Here is a 22,001-nt window from a genome sequence, read left to right as displayed (position 1 = left end):
TCAAGCGGTTTCTTTCATCTTTTTGTTAAACACAACCCCAATATGTTTGACAACCTCTGGGTCGGTCACAGACTCCAAGAATATCTTCAGAATATTATCATCCATCTCTCCACTATTTCTTTGATTCTGATTTGCATCACCTGCATTAAACTTCTGAGCCTCAACCTCATGAACGCAACCCTTGCTTCCAAGTTTCAAATCTATATTGTTTTCTGATGCAAATGTGGTTTCACCTGATGATGTTCCTGTGTTCATGTTGTGCTCATCAACAATACTAGATGAATCCAAGTGGTAGTTCTGTTTCCAGTATGCATGACCTAGACATGGGACTGGTGTGATAAAATCTGGTAACACACTATCATCTATAGTCACATGCGAATCACATGATTTCTTTCTTTTCGCAGGAGGTGAGTCACTCAAGGATGCTGCGCTCACGTTCTCATCATTATCCACCTGATGAGAAGGGGTGGATTCTTGTTGAGTGTCAGAAGAATAGGGGGAAGTCATATGCGAATCACATGATTTCTTTCTTTTCGCAGGAGGCGAGTCGCTCGAGGATGCCGCGATCACTTCCTCCATCTGACAGTGATGAGAAGGGGTGGATTCTTGTTGATCATCAGGGGAATGGTGGGCAGGTTTGGCTGATGTGCTGCGAGCTGATGGTTGACACAGAGTACTGATAGATCCTGTTGACTGCTGGTGTTGGAGGAGGCTTTCGTTAGCTTTCTTCAAATACATCAGATTTGTTGCAGAGTCGTATAATTCCTGGAGAACAAAAAAAAGAGTAGAGTATCAATGTAGCTATACATTTATCACACACAATAACAGTTACATATTGCAATGACCTTGTTGAAGGTGTGTGACCCCATTGACATTGTCGTCCCCCTCACTTTTCCCCATAAAAAATGCAGATTTTTTAAAATCAGGTGTAAGGTTATATTTTTATCATAAAACATTTCAAGTAACTCATGTTATATATTGTGTCTGGTCTCAAGAAATCGAGAGTAACAACATGTTGGATTTCGCCGAAGTAGATTTGAATCGGTGCATTTAAGCAGCCAGCGTTCAGACAAATTGCCCCTCTACACGCAGTGGCCTACCGTGGCCGCCCCTTCCCCGGGGAGCTGAAGAAAATCCAATTTTGCCGCCCCTTCCTCAACAGCCCGAAAAGGTTGCCCCAAATTTTTTTACGGTCGTTTGAAAAAGTGAAAAGCAAAAAAAAAAAAGCAACACATTTTGTATAGTACAATTTTTCACATTTTCCGCCTCTTTTTTTCTTTGCTAATTCTTTTTGCCGCCCCTTCATCTTCTGCCGCCCCTCTTTTTGGTGCCTCTTCTTCTTTCCGCCACCCCTTCGATTTGGCCGCCCCTGCTTTGACCCCGGGGGGCTGGCGCCCCCAAAGCCCCCCAAGATACGCGCATGACACGTATGTATATAAATTATGCCCCATGGGTTTAGGTTAGCGTGCCCACGATTTGAACTAGCCACTGCAAAATCCAACATGGCGTTACTCTCAACTTGAGATGAGACACAACTATTTAAGTGTTTTTGCTATCCCAACATTGTCTGCTCCTCTGTATCACCCTAGTGTTATGAATTTGACAGCATCGCTTCCTCAGTGTGCACATACTTTTTATCCTAAATTCATGTTTAAAAGTTCAATTCCGTCTTTATTACTACACACAGTGGAAACTCTTTAATACAAAATTTGTCAGGCCACAAAATAAAATTTGTCTTATCAGGATTTTGTCTTATCCATCACATATTACACAGGGATTCACTGCCAGGGACCTGAAAATCAAGCATGTCTTATCATGTTTTTTGTATTATCAGAACTTGTATTAACAAGTTTCCACTGTAGATTGATTTCACATTTGCCATACATGTATGAATTTTAGGGTACGTTCAGTTCAGCAGACAACTGATAGTCCCTCTATAAACAACAAAATTGAGTAATTATGTTAGCCAAATCCAATAAATATTACTCACGGAACTGAGCTTTCGCCATCTTGGCTGATGGCTTGATCACAGATGAACTGGTCCACTGCTTTTCCTTGAAACTTGGTTGCTATAGACGCATCCTCGTTACCGGAAGTGATGTTGATTTAAGCAGTGGGTCATATACATGATCTAGAAAGTACGCACCCTCGTCGCGGTTAAGTGAGTTCTTCCCTTTTTCTGATTTGGATGGCCTCCTGACTCTTCTTGAGAAGGCGTTGGTGTCTCTATTCAGTAATTTGGCCCCCTCCCAGTCGATGGACGTGATTTTCTTGTGCTACGTGGTCGGTTATTGCGGACTTGTGCTGTTCAGTGGTAGAGAGCTTTCTGCTGGCTCTGGTGAAATTTTTGGTGGCGATCTTTTCAGTGTCTTTCTGATGCTCCTTCTTCCTTACCCCAAATGGTCTACCAGTCTCACCTATGTATGATTTATTACACCCTTTGCACGGGATGTCATAAACAACTTCACTGGTCTGATCGATGTCTTTTTTATCTTTCGGGTGGACAAGGACACTTTTTAGAGTGTTGGTTGGCTTCATGGCTGTTGTAAAACCATGCTTGCGGAAAACTCTTTGCAATTTTTCAGAGGTACCCTCCACATATGGTATAACCACCATGCCTTTGATTGGAGTCTCCGTTGTCTTCTTCTGAGGTTTTGCTGTTGTTTTGTCCTTCATTTGTTGTTTCACCTTGTCCATCGCCCACTTGGGGTATTCACAAACCGCCAATGCCTTTCTGATTCTTTGTTCCTCGTCTTTCTTGTCGTCTTCCTCCGTAACAATCTTGTCTTTTCTGTCCATTAATGTCCGGATCACCCCTAATTTCTGGTGAAGGGGGTGTTGAGATTTGAAGCTTAAATATTGGTCGGTGTGGGTTTTTTTGCGATACACAAGAAGTTTGACTGTACCATCTTGTTTACGGATGAGTAATGTGTCCAAGAATGGTATTTGGCCCTCTTTCTCTTCTTCATACGTAAACTTAATGTTCCCAGATTGATCAGTGGTGTTGAGATGATCAGTAAGCTTTTGTGTGCTGTCTTTGTTGATAATTTCCAAAATGTCATCAACATATCTCCTCCATAGCTTGGGCTTGCAATCTAGCGGCGCAGTTGTTATTGCTTCCTGCTCCAGCCACTCCATGAAGAGATTTGCTACGATCGGACTGACGGGACTACCATCGCGGCTCTAAACACCTGGCGGTATATTGACCCGCGGAAGCTAAAATATGTGGTAGTTAATACAAATTGGAGGAGTTGGATGATGTCATCTGGAGTGAGATTTGTTCTTGTATTGAGCGTCTTGTCTTTTTCCAGCCTGTCTTTGATGATGTCAAGTGACTTGTCAATGGGCGTGTTAAGTAAATAATGACACCGTCGTGGGAATTAAAGATGTCATTTTCCTCTATAAGCACACCTGTCATCTCTTCAGCCAGTTGCTTTGAATTGACAACATGATGATCTGTGTTGCCAACTAAGGGGCCCAGAATTTCCGCAAGAGCTTTGGAAGTTTGGTAGCCTAACGACCCAGTATAATCCACAATAGGTCTGATGGGATTTCCTTCTTTATGGATTTTGGTGGTACAATATAGTCTTGGAACGCTCTCTGCCGTGGGATACAGCAACCTATATTGCCCCTCGTTGATCTTTTTTTCTTCCTTCAACCGCTTTAAATTTTCTAACAATTTGCGCTTGTATATTTGGGTCGGGTCTTTCTTAAGCTTTTCATAAGTACGCTCATCGCTTAACATGGCATGCACTTTGTTTTCATACTCGGTTGTAGTCTGGACAACGGTGCATCTACCTTTATCTGCACCCATTATAAGCAGATCTTTTGACTTTTACAACTCATTCATTGCCAATCTTTCCTCCTTTGTTATATTAGATTGTGGAACTTTAGCTGATTTAAGCATACCTGTTACTTCTGCACGAAGACTTTTGGCCTCTTGCCATGGGAGCTTAGCACACGCAGTTTCACATGCTACGATATACTCCGTGTGGGGGATCTTGTCCACACTCACCGCGAAATTCAACCCACGAGCGAGCAGTTTTTGTTGAGGGTCTGACAATTCCTTGTCGGAGATGTTTTTCACCCATTTCTCTCTCCATTTCTTGAGTTGAGTGCCGCTGAGGTCCAATTCGGTATTTTCCTTACTACGAGATTTGATTTCTTGCTTTAAAACCAGGCATTTTAACTTCTGTTTCTGTCTTTCTTTGGTCGTAACTTCCTCTTGTTTACGTTTCCTTTCGAGGAACGAATCAACATGGCGGCGTGACTCATCGTCGATGTTGAGTGTTTCTAGATTCTGAACTTTACTTTCTTGTGTTTGTTTTAGCGATTTGATTTTGTTTTTAACCACACGAATTCGCTCACCGATCAGATCTTTCTCCGCTTTACGGATGATATTTCTCGCCTTTTCCGTATTAATCGGGCAACGTATTTTCAAACTGGAAGGTGTAACTCCATTATCTTTGCAACGGTGGGTAAACGTGAGGTGTTGACGATGACGGACTAGTTTCCTTTCTGTACTTTCTAGATCACGAATAGACTTTACTGCGTGTTGACCATAACGATTTCTAACTTCAGCAAAGAGATTCATTTGGTAGGATTGTTGAGATCATAAACTGGTTAATTATGTTAGCCAAATCCAATAAATATTACTCACGGAACTGAGCTTTCGCCATCTTGGCTGATGGCTTGATCACAGATGAACTGGTCCACTGCTTTTCCCCTTGAAACTTGGTTGCTATAGACGCATCCTCGTTACCCGGAAGTGATGTTGATTTAAGCAGTGGGTCCGAAAAAGGGGAAGAACTCACTTAACCGCGACGAGGGTGCGTACTTTCTAGATCATGTATATGACCCACTGCTTAAATCAACATCACTTCCGGGTAACGAGGATGCGTCTATAGCAACCAAGTTTCGCGGGAAAAGCAGTGGACCAGTTCATCTGTGATCAAGCCATCAGCCAAGATGGCAAAAGCTCAGTTCCGTGAGTAATATTTATTGGATTTGGCTAACATAATTAACCAGTTTATGATCTCAACAATCCTACCAAATGAATCTCTTTGCTGAACAAAATTGAGATTTTGTCAACATATAGCACTCCTGGAACATCTGGGTTATGGTTAGGGATCCTGGAGCGCTATGTGTTGATGATATCTCAATTTTACTGCATAAACATCCAAGATAATTTACCTCAGTCGGATTCAGCCATTTTGATTTCCCATCATTCCCGGCTGATGATAGAATTCCTGACGCAAGCATTCTAGTGATAGCTTCATGAAATCTATCCTTGTGGTCTGTCTCCTAATCAAGTCAGGGGGGAAAAAGACAACAAGGATTATACAAAACTGGTTTTATGGTACAACATATATGGTCATTTTCACGGTAAAGGGTGTAACTTTGGATTTTTAACATTTTAATCCGTAGTGTTCTAATAAAGCCACAGAATTCCATAATTTTTGGCCACATAAGTCATCTAGTTAGCAGCTACCTTGGGTAGCATAATCAGCTTTGGGAGTTACTGCGTTCAGTTTTAGCAGGCTTAAATGTACCTAATATTGCCATTTGGAAAAACTATAAAAACAGTAACATTTTTGTAAAACCCGTGTTTTCTTCAGTTAGTTCATGGATAATTTTTCTTATCCTGAAAGTACAGTCATATGTTCAGTAAACACTGCCACATTAGATTTAATTGTGAACAGCCCTGTATTTTTGAGAACCGGACTTCGATATTTGTCGTTTCGGAGGCTGCATTTTCCGTTAACAATTGTTAACAAACTTTGTGGGTGTAGCTTTGGTTCATAATTCTTGGTTATTTCTTCACTTCTTCTTGATTTATAACAGTTGTTATCTTAACTTGAAATGGGTAACAAAAATTAGCCGATTTGCAAGCTTTTTAAATTTTTATAAAATCTTGACTTCAAATAGCCGTTTTTCCGTTAACTTTTTTGAAGCCTCCGAAACAAACTGTTCAGCAAGCTTGTGCAAATATTAATAAAAGAGCTCATCCAATCTATTTATCAAAATGTAGCAAAGTAGATTCTCAAGTCACATGTTTTTAAATCGTGGAGATATATATCACCGTTTGAAAATGGGACCCAATACAAACTTTCCGTTAACAATTGAAGCCTCCGAAACAAATGAAGCCTCCGAAACAACAGTAAACTTAATTATCATCTATGCATATCTAAATTGGTGTGTTTCATACTGATATCTGCATTGTAATTATTACTTGATATGTGCAGAATGTCATAAATTTAAAAAAAATTGACATTATGGTTAATGTTTGAAAAATATACTGATACCTTAAAAAGCCTGTTTCGGAGGCTTCACATGCAAAAAACACCATACTTAACAAATGGGTGAAAAAATTAATGTGTGATAAATCTACAATATCTGCCGCATAGAATCATTGATTCAATACACACAAGAAAATAACAGCTTAGATGATCCCAACACTGTTGTTTTCAAAAAAACTACTTCTGCAATGTTTAACAATTGTTAACATGAAGCCTCCGAAACAAAAAAAAAAAATGACTTGCTGTGATAATTTAATTTTTGTCACAACTGAAATTCAATACTTAGAAGCAAAGCATGAAAATTGGTAATTGTGATATTTTTTACCTATTTTTTTATGTCAACTTGTAGTAGTTAGCTAAATATTTTACTTTTATGATCACCTGTGTTGTTAACTGAAGCTTCCGAAACACAAATCGCTTGAATTGCCAATTCTAAAAAATAATTCCAATTTCTGTGAAACTTGGCTGGGAGGTTCCTTTCATCAAGTAGTATTTGTACATGAAGTTAGACATTCAAATTATTTTATGAACCCAATTAAAACTTAAAAAATATGTTTAAGGTTTGGAAATTTCCATTGTAAATGACACTTGATGTTAAAAATTTTCAAAACTGCAATTACAAACATAGCAAAACATGGTATAAAATTTAACTTATATCTGTTGACTTACTTTGGAATGGAATTTCACATGTATTCCAGCTTTCATGTCAAAATTTTCTGAGGTTATGTAAAATACATTTTTCTTAGATTTTAACCAAAATGTTATGCAAATGTCAAATTTTTATTAGAAATCAAAAGGTTTAAGCCTTGAAACATTATTTTACTTGAATTTAAGTTGCTTCTATGCATGATTTCAGTAAACAGAAACATATTTAAGTGGTTTGAAATTTTGACCCTAAAAATCAAAAGTTACACCCTTTACCGTGAAAATGACCATATTTGTCTATACCATTTTTCCCCCTCATGTGGCAGTGATGTCAACGTATTGAGGCAGCTGTTTTGAGTGCATGCGGTGTCTATAAAGGATGACTCCGGCAATCACAACATTATGCCTTATACATTGTATGTAAGAAAAATAATTATCAAGCACAGATCACATGGTTTTATTTAAAACAAACTCATATTGACCATAAAAATGAATAAAAACAGATGGCTCTAAACACACGATATTCAAAATTCCCGCGCCAAAACTATCCAGTGCAGTGACATCATGATTATTTGCGCTCAAATGTTGCCAGCCTTCATTGTATTACTGGGACGTCATTGCACTCGGCAATCTCAGCGCCCGGGAATTTTGAATATTGTGTGTGCGTACGCCAGCTGCGCCCAATGAAATGTGTTCTGATGTCACTGCCACATCTGGGTGAAATATAGTATTGTAACTGCTCTTTATTCAATCAATATTTATTTTTAAAAACATAAAGATGGAACATAAACCCAGGTCACAAGCTGGAAACCCCAACTCAGGCAGGGTTTGACAAGACAACATCAAAAAGGAACGTATAAAATACACAATAGAGGTTATCCGTGTTCTATAAGCTGCATATCCTATCAACGACTGCTATACCTTGTTTAGGACTTTCAAAAGAAGTACCTGCATGTGCAACCATGACTGTTTCAAAATAGCCCGCCAAGAGTCATGCAGGTAACTCCGAGGTCATGCATTGAATTGTTTTGAATAAGGAATACTACGGGAATCAGCGCCTTTTGTTAGAAGTCACACATGAGTGAAGTGGATAACCTCTATATATAATAAATTGAATGGAGGTTATGGTCCGTGGAACTTGAAACCTGATCATTTCCACAACCTCGCAAATTCCCAATGAGCAAGCAACTTCATGCTATAATATTTTACAGTAAACCTTTGACGAGCGCATACTACCGTGATGTTGCAAAGTCAGAGCTGACAATGCGTACTGCGCAAAGTTCATTCATAAAATTTACACTCGGCAACAGCAGATCGCCTCAGCAGCCAATCAGAGACAAGTGCGTTTCAACGCAGTAAATACGTTTAAAATAGGCTCTCATGAAAGGTTTATCTGCGAAACATTATAATTGCATTGCGCGGTCTACCCTTATAAAACTCTGGGGTCTGATCCTGGTTGCAATGGTTACTATATTTAGGCTGATTAGGGTTTGGCATCTTTATGGAGCTACATCCCTGAAGGATGCTGAATGGTTTATAAGGTGTCTTTGGCCAAAGTGGTCAGGGACTTTTCTGTAAATCATGTAATTGCACTCAATAAATCTGTGGGGTTTTTTTTTGGGTGTTTTTTTTTTTTTGTTTTTACATATTTATGCTAATTCTGAATTTTCATGAATTTCATGATGTTCAGCAAATAACTGATTGTCCTACTTATCAAAAATTTGGGTTTGGGTGGTTATTTGCTGAAAAGAAATAATTCATGGGGAAAAAGTATAATTTTGATGATAAAACTTTTATCCCATGTTTTGACACTCCACAATGGTCAAGATGAATTAGTGAACTATAAAAAATTACAAATGTATTGTATAATATGTAACAAAGTGACTACTCAATTTAACAAAATATGAGAAGTAAATTGTACCATTTCAATCCATGTGTTCACACTAATGGATGTCTCCATGGTCTCCACAAAATGCCACCAATGATGAGGCACAAAGAGGACATCTCCAGGGTCAAGGGTCACGATATATGGTGTTGTAGAAGTGAACTGTGGGTACTTTGTACTGTCTGGTTTGGATATGTTGATGGGACTGAAGACACTGGACTCCTCGTATGGAATTCGGGTCTGGTAGAGGGCAGCAGACTGGCTTGGTGGGAAGAGATGCCACTTTTTCCTGGAAAAGTGAAAAATGCATTGAGAATTGAGAGCTATGTAACTTAATTTGATTATTTATACAAAGTCCAATCTAGATTAAGACTGGGATATTAGTGTGGGCTCTGGGTACCCGCCATCCCTGTACCAGGATTGGAATTTGTGGTGCGGTTACCCAAAAGTCATTATTTAATATATTTTACAAGCCTTGCCCTGGCCCAGTTTGGGTGAAAAGTTTTATGGCACGAAAAAGTTGTTTAAACTTGGTCCCTAATCACAAAATCCAATTACAAGAGCCCGACCAGAATTGAATGTCAAACTAGGCTAAACTTGTGCATTGTTATTTTTGCAGTAATGGCTTGGAACATGAAACCTGCAGATCTAGAAAAACCGGAGAATTTGATAACTTTAATTCCTGGGAAATTTGGCGTTTGGAGGGAAACATAAGGTTTGAAAAATGTTACCAAATTGAAAGGAAATTATGGCTTATTGGAGGGAAATTTCGAGTTCATATTCCCAGGAAATTAAGAAAAATGTGCAACTCTGCCAATATGCAACATGTTATTTATTTATAAATTATACAAACACAGCCTTTTTCGTTGGGAGATGTTTTCTAATACTTCTTGATAATGATGCCTATTTACCTGCCATAAATCTGAGCTACCAAGTTGCAACCATACGTGTCATAATGTCCTGGAGTTGTAGCGCCCTGGCTGCCAATCCATATGGTGCTCTGTTTACCATCCCTGGTCTCAAAGCCAAAGTCACTCCACTTGATAGCCTACAAAGACATCCGGATTAAGAAGAATTTATAAAGGTTTTTTTTTAAGTTTTCAATGAAAAAGAACAAACTCGATATATGCAGGACATTTATAACATTCTTTAAATCTAAATCACTCTAAATTTGAGCTAAATTGATACAAATTTCAGAAGAGAGATCGATACAAAATGTTCAATTTCATGTTTATTAAACAATTCTTTATAACAAGTTTATAACATTCTTTTTAAAAGTACTGCCTAAAAGTGAAAATATAGCTTCAGTTCAAATAATTGCTTACTGACATTTGAGAATATAATTTACCAGGCTATACTCTTTGTCCTGAACCATTGCACATCACCATACAGTCTATACATACAGTGGAAACTCGTTAATACCAGATCGCTTAATGCGAGAAACCGCTTACTACGAGCAGAAACACGTGGTCCCAAATTTCCCCTATTATTTACTGCACAAAATAAACTGTTTAATACGAGGTAAATAACACAAAATCCGCATAATACGAGCACTTACTGTCAGTCAAAGCTTTTGTTTTCTATTGTTTTTATGATGGATAAAACAAGCTAATTTCTCAAGGTAAATTTATGATGTAAATCATGTCAGAAGTTGACAAAATACTCGCTCGAAACTTACTCAAAGCATGACTTCGGGCGCAACTCCCCAAAAGCCAAAACATAACACAAAAATCCCAGACAGCACTTTAGCGGCAAATGAGGATTCCCTTTCCTATTTTTAGATGTTGTAAAATCAAGTCATGACGAAATTTGCCATATAAGGTCAATTATTGCTGACGACATTATCAGACTAGCCAATCGCAAACTCGGAAGTCCGCCCTTGAATCGAAAGTGGGAAACCCTTCAAGGCATGTTTACTAGCTGCTGAAAGTTTCCACTGTATAAAGGTACGGTACCCAGGAAATAGGAAATGTTGCACCAAAATTTTGTTTCTCTGCAATTTGAGGTCAGAATTTGAGCTATTATTGTTGAATGTATTACTATTATGTATGAATTGGCCATAGAGGTTATCCGTGTTCTATAAGCTGCATATCCTATCAGCGACTGCTATACCTTGTTTAGGATTTTCAAAAGTACTTGCATGTGCAACCATGACTCTTTCAAAATAGCCCGCCTAAGTCATGTAAGTCATGCAAGTAACTCCGAGGTCGTGCATTGCATTGGTTTGAATGAGGAATACTACGGGAACCAGCGCCTTTTGTTAGAAGTCACACATGAGTAACGTGGATAACCTCTATTGAATATTAGAGCATTTTGGCTGACTGTTACCAAAAAAAAAAAAAAACTAAATAAGGTAAACCAGGACTCACATCTTTCCAAAAAAGCTTATTTTAGCCCTTTGTACTGCCCAATGGAGAAGTAAAATGTATAAACATGAAATTGAACATTTTGTATCGATCTCTCTTCTGAAATTTGTATCAATTTAGCTCAATTTAGAGTGATTTAGATTTAGCTCAAGTTTACAGCCCACGTCCCCCAGTGCCAATAGTCTGTTTCCATGATATAAAATAGAGCTAGCTTAAAGTTCTCCTGGACTTCCAGTTTACCAATAGGGTGGTTCCAAGGGACGTGGCCCAAAACATGAAAAATGCTTAGAACTCTGAAACTACATGGGCTACATACATGTATGGCTTATTTGGTATCAGATGAAAGAGGTCAACATCCTCATTATAAAATTTAATCCTGACCAAAACAACTTAAACCTATGACCTTACAAATGAGAATGTTACGTCCATTACAAGACCAAACAAGCTAATGAACTAATCAAATCTAAAGGTAGAAGACTTGTATTCATACCTGCAAGATATCAGGATGATCTTCAAAGAGCTGGGCCATATATTTGTAGTCAACGTAGCACCAGTACTTCTCTGGGTCATACTGCAGCAATGGATTATCACCGCGTCTGTCCTGGGGTTTGTCACCGGATTGATTCAACCAGCTACAAAAATTGGTAAGAGTGGTGGTCTCATAGGAACAGTCTGCTTCCCACTGAGTAGATTCTGTTTGAAAAATTAAGAACAAAAGGATTAAAACCAATGAAAATATAGCAGGGTTTCAACTGAGCTCTGCTTTTATGAAAAAGTAGAGTCTGGTTGAAGTTTGAGGTCACTGGACTTTGTCTGGACCAGGCAGGGCCGGATTTACCGTTTTGGAGGCCCTGGACCAGGCCAAAATTTGGAGACCCCAAACTTGTTGTTAGGAAGGCATGTGCGCTCAATCAGCCTGAGTTTTGGTTTAAGTATGATCGACAGTGGCGGCGGGAGCATTACAATTTAGAGGGAGACAAGCATAGATTTTACTTCATTTGGGCGCGAAAAAAATCAATTGCAGACTATTTTAGCCCAAAAAAGGCAAATTTTGCTACATAATAGGCCAGTGCATGCGCAAAGCACACACAATTTTGCAATTTTGGCTCAAAACATAGGTATCATGACAGATCATATATATTTTTCTCAATTAGAACCTGAAATTGGTCGTTCCAACTTCCAAATCGATGTATTTCCGGAGAAATTGTGAAAAATCCACAACCACACTATCATTGTTTTCCCATGCGCATCGCATTGTGGGTCAAGTTGCAGCAAATTTGAATTTGACGAAATCAATGAACTGAACTTGTGAAACTTTTGGTGTGAAAGCTCTAAGGTTTGGCTTTCAATTAATTTTAAGGATGTCAAAATTTGAAATCTATTTTGCTGGCAAAATTAATGTCCCTTTGCGAAATCACTATCTTGAAACAGGTTCAACAGGTTTGGTAATTATGAATTAAAGAGTTTTTGATTTGCTAAAACAAATTGAAGAAACTTATTATTATTCTTACTGACAGTTTCATCAGAGAACCCCTGACTTTTTCAAAGTTTGCTGTAGCTGCAATGATCCAACAGCGGATGTCTGACAGGAAGTTATGTCACTTCCGGTAGCGATACTAGTCTTGCTAGCAGTCTCCAACAGTGGATCATACATGTGACCTTTCACTTAGATTGTAGATCCCCTCGTCTCTGTTCACAACTCCTCGTCCCTTCCTCCTGATCTGAATTGATTATATGATCCATCTTGCTTTCTTATCACTCTCTCTCTCCAATATTTTTGACTCAGGAGGGGGCAAGGCGTTATACATGTAAACAGAGACGATGGGATCTACAATCTATAACATGATCCACTGTTGGAGAGTGCTTGCAACACTATCGCTATCAATCATGTGTCTGATTAATGATCTAGCAAGGCTTATATTAACCAGGCACCCAGGCTTTTTTTACCCCATGGTTGCCCAGTTTTAGCTCCTGGTATGTTCAATATTTTACACTGTAAACTATAGGACCAGGAGCCATCTTTGGGAACAGGAGCTCTTTTTAGCTCCTGGTCCAGCCATACTTAATATAAGGCCTGTGATCTAGTCCTAACAATCAACTTACCCCACTGTTTTGCCTCTTTGAGTCCAATTCGGATCTTCACTTCCTTGTCACCGAGAACAGAGGTCAAAAGTTCAGGCGTCCACTCACTTGCTGGCCAATTTTGTATTAAACCATGGAAGACAACAGGTTTATCAATGTCATGCATCACAAGTTTGTTAAGGTACTTTGGGTCCTTTGAGGAGTCCATAATGTTGAAAAAGGCTTCAAAACCCCTTTCTTTTTAAAAGTCAGTCTTATACATATTTTGATAATAATTTAGTCTCATAGTATACAGTACACATTTGGGTAATGCCATGGTCCCTGTGAGTGTGAGAAGAAAGAAAATAAATTAATAATTAATTCTGTTTCTTGTTGATTGAATTGATGTTGTGCTCAGAATATTAAATTATACATATCTGAAGTGAAGTTAACTTTGACCATTTCACTCAGCATTGTCTAGAATATGTACCGGTAGTCACTTGTAGTATTGTGTACCTCTCGTAATCAAGACTTGTGCTTTTTATTTCTTTTTAAGGCCGCTGTGTACTCAAGACGTTGTTTCTTTCGCAAAATTGAGTTTTTTTGATATTTGTTACTTTGTTATGTTTTTTATAAATACAAGCAAAGAAAATCCAGATTTATAAACTCCAACTGCGCTATTTTATGGATTTTATTTCACTATTTCATTCGTGTTTGCAATTTTAAAAGAGAGAAAATCTTTGTTGTATCAGCGGGGTACTTGCGCAACAACGCATCGCGCAATTTGTTAACGCACAGATACGCTTACGCGCGCCACGACGCTTATCTGCATGCGTGGCGCATCCTTTGGAAACACTAATTTCAAGTGGTCAAATGGCTCCGTTTTAGCTGATAAAATGTGGGTTTTTCAAGTCCTTTCCCTCGATTTGAATATCAAGTTATGAATGGATTTCGCTCAAACTTCTCAATGGGCTATGGATTTACCCGATGTTCACGTAATGTAAGGTAGAAAAACGAAAACTGCAACATTCTCCTGTGAGATTCGTTGAAAGGGCAAAATGTGACCACTTTAAACTTCAACGGCCATTATTTCAATGTTCATTTTCTCGGTAAAATGACGATTTAGGTACACGATAACTCAATAAATACAGCCTCTATAGGTAAGCAATTATGGTCATCGTAAAAAGCATGATCGACTCAAGAAACGGTTTTCTCATTTTGTATATTTTGGTCTATTTCCGATTTTAGGCATCATTTTGTGCAAATAGGCGTTTGTGAATTTTAAAAGTTCAATTTGATGCCTTATATGGTCAATATCTAAAAACTAAGGCCAATATCAAAAAAAAAAAAAACGTTTTTGGAATGGAGCCTCAAGATTGAGCTAAAAACAAAATAAAATATTTTGGAAAGAGTGTTTTTGTGTTATGATGTACCTAACAAATATTGCCAAAATCTCGCTTTTTGTGATTTTCTTCATAATTGTTGTTTTTACCCCAAATCTGTATTTATATTAAGATTTATTGATGTCTTGCCTTTATAAAATGTATACTTTTATATGTCTTCTTGCGAATAATTACAAAGTTATTGCACTTTTACTACATGCATGTCTGAGAGTAGGCCTACACAGCCTCCTGAAGTTACTAAAAAGTTAAAACTCATCAAAATATCTAGAAATTCATGATTATAAACCCAGTATGCACAGATATGCAGACAAGTGTAAAACGTAATGACCATATGCAACTATTTATACACCACAACAAGTGTTTGAGATCTGAGCATTGCATTACCGGTACCTCAGTCTTCACGAAGCTTCGTATACATATCGCTACTGTCTGACAATCTGTCCAATTAACTTAGACACCCGGTTTTTATGATTTATTTCGAAAAGTTTTCACTTTGGCAAAAAGTCATGAAAGAAAAATTGTTAATCACGGTCAGACCCAGCAGAAATTTTTAGTGTACTGTATTGTGAATTATTATACTCCTCACCAATAACATCAGAGCATTCATAGGGCATACAATTTGTATTTTATTATATATAGAAGATTCAAATACAGCGCCGAATTGTTGTAATTGGCTGCGGGACAGCTGGGATCACTGAGTTAATACACTAAGAATAAAATGCCATTAAGAAACACTGTCTTCATTTTATGAACTGAATTCGATTGAACAAATGTTTTTGGTGAGGACTGAGGAGTATGATTAATTTACTATTCATCCATTCATTATCCAAAATCACCATACCTACAAATCCGTATGAGACCTTCCAAAATAATGGTACCCAACTCAAGCCTGGAAACAAGCAGGCGCCGAGCGATTTTTACCCTACGGTTACCGAGTTTTGACGCCTGGATCCAACCAGAATTACACGCCCAGGCGCCAGAGAAAATCTGAATTTTGCGCCCGGTATATATGACCATTATTGCTCCATTTTGACAAGTTCAGTGCAGGAAATGACCCAGTAAAACTTCGTCAGGCAAGCTCATTTCCACTCAAAATATCGGCAATTTCCAATGTATTTTAAACAAAATGCAGTGCCAAATCTTATCTTTTACCTAGTATTTTGCCAATTTTCCTTGATATTTGCCTTCAGGGCTCATAATTTTGGCAGTATTTTGCCTTGTTTTCTGGTTAGGTGATCGTGATGATCGCGATCATGAAGGCGGCCATCTTGAATTTTGCCAATGTGTTTCTAGATATTGTTTTTCCTAATATCATGAAAAAAAGACAAAATAAAATAAAATAAAAATAAAATAAAATAAATAAAAATTAAATTAAATTAAATTAAATTAAATTAAATTAAATTAAATTAAATTAAATTAAATTAAATTAAATTAAAAAAATAAAAATAAAATAAAAATAAAAAAATAAATAAAATAAAATAAAATAAAATAAAATAAAATAAAATAAAATAAAATAAAATAAAATAAAATAAAATAAAATAAAATAAAATAAAATAAAATAAAATAAAATAAAATAATAAAATAAATTAAATTAAAAGTATGTTCAGATAACATCTCAGGTGAGCATCGAAAGCTGTAGAAATAACAAAAATAAGCATTTTGAAACTTTCAGAAAAAGCGACTCCTGGCTCTTTAAAAATGGCTCCTGGTTCGCTAGAAAATTACAGGACCAGGAGCCGCTTTTCCAAATGTTTGGCTCCTGGTTCAGACTGACTTATTTCCAGGCTCCCAACTTCTACCGGATTATTTTTAAAGTGTTGAGAAAAGTAGGTACATGCCCTCATGATCACAAATTAAACTTTTGAGTCTAGCTAATTTAAAACAAGATCGATAGAAATATCTCAGAAGCAGCATCGAAATGAGGTATTTAAATATTACGACAAATAGGCAATCTGTGTTTAAAAAGTCATGAAAGTTGTTGACCTCTGCATGGCATGGAGTTTCGCAACTGCTATGGCCATGTGTTTTGAACTCGCCACCCTTAGCGTTACATCACAAATATTATGAATTTTCACACCAATCAAGTTTCAAATTAGAATAGGGGGCCCTATCTCCACAACTATCAACCCTAAATTAGCAAAAGTATACATTTTTGGAAAGCTGAAGGCAAAAGCAAATGATTTAAATATACACATTTCAACTTATTATACAGGGTGACCTTGAAGTTATACAGGGTGGAATAAAAAAAATCCAAATAAAAAATGGGTCACTTAAAATGCATTGCTTACATGTATTACTAACTTGCAATTATAAACTGAAAGTAAACAACATTGATTTGGTTAGAGGTTAGGGGGAGCCTACTGACTCTGGAAGAAAAAAAATCACAGCTGTTTGGTAATCTTGGAATACAGGGTGTCCCAAAATATGTTCAATTTTTTTTAATTCAACATATTTTGAACTGAAACATTTTACCCCTAAACCATACAAAAAAAAGTAAGTCCATATTTAGATTCCTCATCAAATTTCCTCTCAGAAAATGTAAACTTTGACTATGAATATGATAGGATAAGTAATTAGAAATTTACAGCAACTTTTAGATTTTGAAGACATCCGCATTGCTTACTACAGTGTTTAATATGAAAATGGGTTAAAGTTTGCATTTTATAGACTAAACCAATCATAAAGAGTTCAAAATGATTAAAAACAATTAGCAGAATTAATAATCTTTCAAAAGAGCTCTTAACCATGTCTGTAGCCCATATGGATGCAAAGATATGATCAGTTGATTCAACGCGCACACACAAAATCTTTATTTCCCATAGACTTTGCACATACATGTACCGCCACCGCCTCATCAATCACCTCGGTCATTCTGAACTCGAACAACTCTAACTCCACTATCTTAGCTGATAAACAATTCTCCTTCGGAGGTCTGTTAGGGCACTCATTTAGCTACAAAATGACACCAAACACACTTCAATACCTTTTGTTTACAAAGCAGAGATACAACAATTTGAACAAGTCTTGATTTGGAAAAGCGTAACAAAACCACCATTTTTGGGTGGCGAGTTCAAAATGCATTGATTGGGTTACATGTATTTTCAATGTCATTTGCCTAGAATTAGATACGATGATACACACCCCCTCCCACCCAAAAAAAATCATCGTATAGATCCCTGTACTATAATTAAAGACAGAGATAAAAAGAATCGCGTCTGATGTCACTGTCAAGTACGATCCTTGATTGCTTAACACAGGTTAATAAGGGGACTCGATCTTTTGTGCGTAATTATAGAGGGCCAGGGGATTCACTCCATCATTATAAAAATTATTTGAAGAAGTCAAAGAGCCCTAGGAATAAAAACTGTAGTGTAATTCACGCCAGATACAATTTCTTTATACACCAAAAATTAATTTTTGTAATCGTTCAAAAAACAAACGTTTTATATCAATTTTAAATTTAGCCTGAATCCGTAAATATGGTACCTCTCGCCCTTTTTTAGGTCAAGGCTATTTTTACCATTACGCAGCGAACCATTGTTGAAGCTATTTCACATACATGTACAAAACATTCTAGAGAAAGAATGAGGACATATATATAGTGTTGAAATATCTTTTGTTGATTTCGAATGATACCGGTAATGTCATGAAGTCGTAAATTTTAAGGTCAAATACCTAAAACCAAAACAAAACATTGCGACGCAGATAATTCCCGACTTGCGCAATTTCATCATCACATCAGTGTCTTTATTATTTGTTTGAAACCTTTCCCAAACGTTCGTGCTATTTATGCATAAAATGGCTAATCTATCTTTACAAAACGCGTCTTTTTTAGTAAACAAAAGGCTAAAGATGGCATTATGAGATTTGTCTTTTATCATTACACTCATCCGCTCAACTGCCACGGTGGCGGCGGTAAAGCGCTAGACAGCGTAATCGAAGGAAGTTTAGAATCGCTGGTTCGAGTCCCAACAAAGCCTGTGGAAACTTTTTTTCTTCAAAATTCATGATCGCATTCCGAAATGAGTCACATGTCGGTAAATCATGTATTGTATCCTAAATAGCGCGTAAAAGGAAGGCCGATCTATCTGGTGCTGATCAGAGAAAAGGAACAGCAGCAAATGGCAAAAAATTACGTTTTCAAGGCATTGTTGACATGGTGCCTTCGCCAAAGAAAGTTTCCTACTATAAAGACCTAACTTTTGAGATGGTTTGCATGTTTGAAAGTGCAAAATTAACAATAAGGCGACCGGTTATACCGCCGTCATACATCATTAGTCATTGGCATGTTGGCTGTGTTCATCATCACGACATTTGTAAATTTCTTTTTATCTCTGTCTTTAATTATAGACTACATTGATTTGAGGATAGACTGTTCGATCAACATGATCATGATGAATTGATGATCATGATTAATGATGGTCACTATTGGTCAGTCACTCACTGACACTGATCTGATGGAGGATTGGTACCATGCAATGCTGGTGCATGGTGGTAAGCTTAAAAATAACTATTATACTTTTTGCTGGATATTTAGTCCACAAAATAGTTCTTCATTATTACATTGATTACCTATAATTGTTCCTCTGGTTTTTCTGGAGGTGGTCCGCAAGGTTGTAGCATCTTTTCCATCAAATTAAACTTGACTCTGGCCTTGCTTTCATTCTCAGCAACTGCAAAATAATTCAACAAATCGTAATGGCCGACATAACTAGAAAAAGAATCGCGGTGTTGATTCGTCATCCACTCCCATTTGGTCGTGTCTGCATGTCCGGTGCCGATATATTTTGATTGTAAATGTTCTAGCTGACTGTGAATATTGTAACGATCGCCCATAATTGCAGAAATTTGGATTTAGAAGGCAAAAAAGATGTACCTTCCGAACCGTGTTATCCTTGCAAAATTCGGCGTTATTTTCACGTTTACAAAGTGGTGCCTATTATTTTCGAGCTTCGTCGAATTTTGTGTGCAACACTGTGATGCTATAAAAGTTAACGGGAACCAGCGTATCTTTCTGCATCATTTATTAAATTCCTTTTACTTTGGAGCACCAAAGTTATTCAATGCATCACATCAGGGGCCGGGATCAGAGGTCCATTTCACTATGGGCCCCATTATAGCTGCCAGGGGCAGGAGGGCAATTGCCCCCCTGGCAAAAATGCCTATTTGTGCCCCGCCCCCTAGCAAGGAAAAAAGAGGAAAAAGGAGGGAGAGAGAGGAAAAAGAGAGGAGAGGGAGGAGAGAACCCGGCCCACTCAACACAAAAGTTGACAACCATGATCCAATGAGAGTTACCAAATTTTTCAAAGGCCCCTTGCAATGATTTTTCATCAAATTTACTCCCCTTTTTCATGCAAAATCGAGGACAAAATTTGGCCAAAAACAACTTTGTAGTTTTTAATGACCAGTATTTTAAACACCCCTTTTCAATGATTAGAATTTCAAACACCCCTTAGGCCGTATAAAATTAATGTTTTGGTTCTCGTCCAGAGGATTTTCATGAATTGATGAGGGAGAGAGGTGTTTTTGTTTTTTTTTTTTTTCAATGTAAAATTAGCATTGTCAGTAGTTTTCGGTCTTCTCCAACAGTGCTCGAGGAAACGATGAGGCCCTTTTTTTTCAAATGTGAGATTCTGAGGGATAAACCCCCTAGAGTACCACAAAAAGACTTGGAAGTGATGCTTGTTCTCTAATAAACTTATTTATATGTATGAAGATTTCATAAATCATTCCAAAGTCTACAAAAATTGACAAATCTAAAATAAAAATAAAAAAATCTGACAAATCCCAGAAATTGAGGAGGGAGGGACGAGAACCAAAATATTAATTTTACACGGCCTTAATATCAATGACACTAGATATTGGCATAAAATTTCTGGATTTTCTCAAGTACCCCTTTTATCCAAATTTCGCGGACAGTGCAAATTAAATACCCCTATTTTCCTGATTTCACTGTCAAATTTCACGGACAGTGCGCGGCAAATTAAATACCCGGCTATTTTGCCAATTTCGCGGTCCTTGCTACTGGTAAAAAAAATAACCCCTTTTCTGTGCAATTTGGTAACTCTCATGGTTGTCAACTTTTGTGGGGGCGAGAGGGAGAGGAGGGGAGTTTTAAAATATTGGTCGAGACGTACCGGTAGTCTCGATCTCGTCCAATATTTTAACACTCATAGCGAGACCAATAAATCAAGTATTGGGCGTAAAGCATCCAATTTTATCATTTATTATGTTTTGGATCCAATATTTTTACACACTCAAGTTGGATTCATCAAAACATAATAATGTTCATTATTATCTTCTCAGAATCTTCCTTCCTATAAGTTTGTACAGAGTTGAAGAGTCCAATCATAATCAACACTTGGACTCAAAACTTTTGATAGGCTCACTTTTTCCCCCCAAATTTTGTTAAATTCTACAATTTTTTGACCAAAACTCATTTTTGACCAAAATCACATTTTTGACCACATTTTTAATCAAAAATCATATTTGCCAAAAATCACATTTTTGACCAAAAATCACATTTTTGACCAAAATCACAATGGGGTAACTTTGGTCAGCGGGGTAACTTTGGTCGGTCAAATATATTTTTTTGAATGGTCATATTTTCGTACAGCAATATTGTTTTTAGTCATATTTGGTGTCAATTTGTTAAGAAATATGTTTGAAAGAAAAAATAATCGCTCATGTCCAATTTCCTCGAAATTTACGAAAAAATAGGGATATTTAACCAATAATGAGCATTTTTTACATTTATTTTAAAAAAAAATAAAAATCGATATTTGTGAGCAAGGATGTGTACTTGGTTAATTTTGCAAGGGGTCAAATGTCACAAAAAACAACAGCTTGTCCATATAGGCCTACAGCGAAGGTCAATTTTTTTTTAAATTTTTTTTTCTTCATGGACTGGGCATATAGTCTGACCAAAGTTGCCCAGTGCGGGGTAACTTTGGTCAGGCTATTTTGAACCCCTAGGGTACCCTTACGAAATTATTAAAACATCTTTTTCAACTTCAAGGTGTAGAATGGAACCCTAATGTCATAAAAAAGAGTTAATTAGAAATATAATTGGTTTCGTTTGGAAGCAGTTGTTTAAAAACTCTGAAAGTGCCCAAAGTTACCCCATTTTACGGCACATTTAGACCAAAAATAACATTTTTGACCAAAAAATCACATTTTGATCAAAAGTCATGTTTTGACCAAGAAGAGATTCTGAAAACATAATAATGATAAATTGGATGGTTTTTTTTCACCCAATACAAAATTTATTGGTTTCGCTATGAGTTTAAAATATTGGACTTGACTTCGTCTCGTCCAATATTTTTAAAAGACTTTTAAACTC

General features: G+C 37.1%; 1 protein-coding gene across 1 annotated transcript; it reads right to left on the bottom strand.

Moving 5' to 3' along the window:
• On the bottom strand, nt 1-19,371 carry LOC140142227 (HSPB1-associated protein 1 homolog). The gene is made up of 7 exons (XM_072164194.1): nt 19,232-19,371; nt 13,299-13,598; nt 11,686-11,888; nt 9,741-9,877; nt 8,866-9,118; nt 5,194-5,304; nt 1-765 (listed from the first exon to the last, which is right to left on the bottom strand). The coding sequence occupies exons 2-7, from the start codon at nt 13,483-13,485 to the stop codon at nt 1-3; spliced, it is 1,656 nt and encodes a 551-aa protein (XP_072020295.1). The 5' UTR covers nt 13,486-13,598; nt 19,232-19,371.
• Nucleotides 19,372-22,001: the final 2,630 nt, after the last annotated feature.

This window comes from Amphiura filiformis, chromosome 20, assembly GCF_039555335.1.
Source record: "Amphiura filiformis chromosome 20, Afil_fr2py, whole genome shotgun sequence".
NCBI lineage: Eukaryota > Metazoa > Echinodermata > Ophiuroidea > Amphilepidida > Amphiuridae > Amphiura > Amphiura filiformis.
The sequence above is the reverse complement of the archived record's forward strand: the minus strand, read 5'-3'. Positions and strand labels throughout refer to the sequence as shown.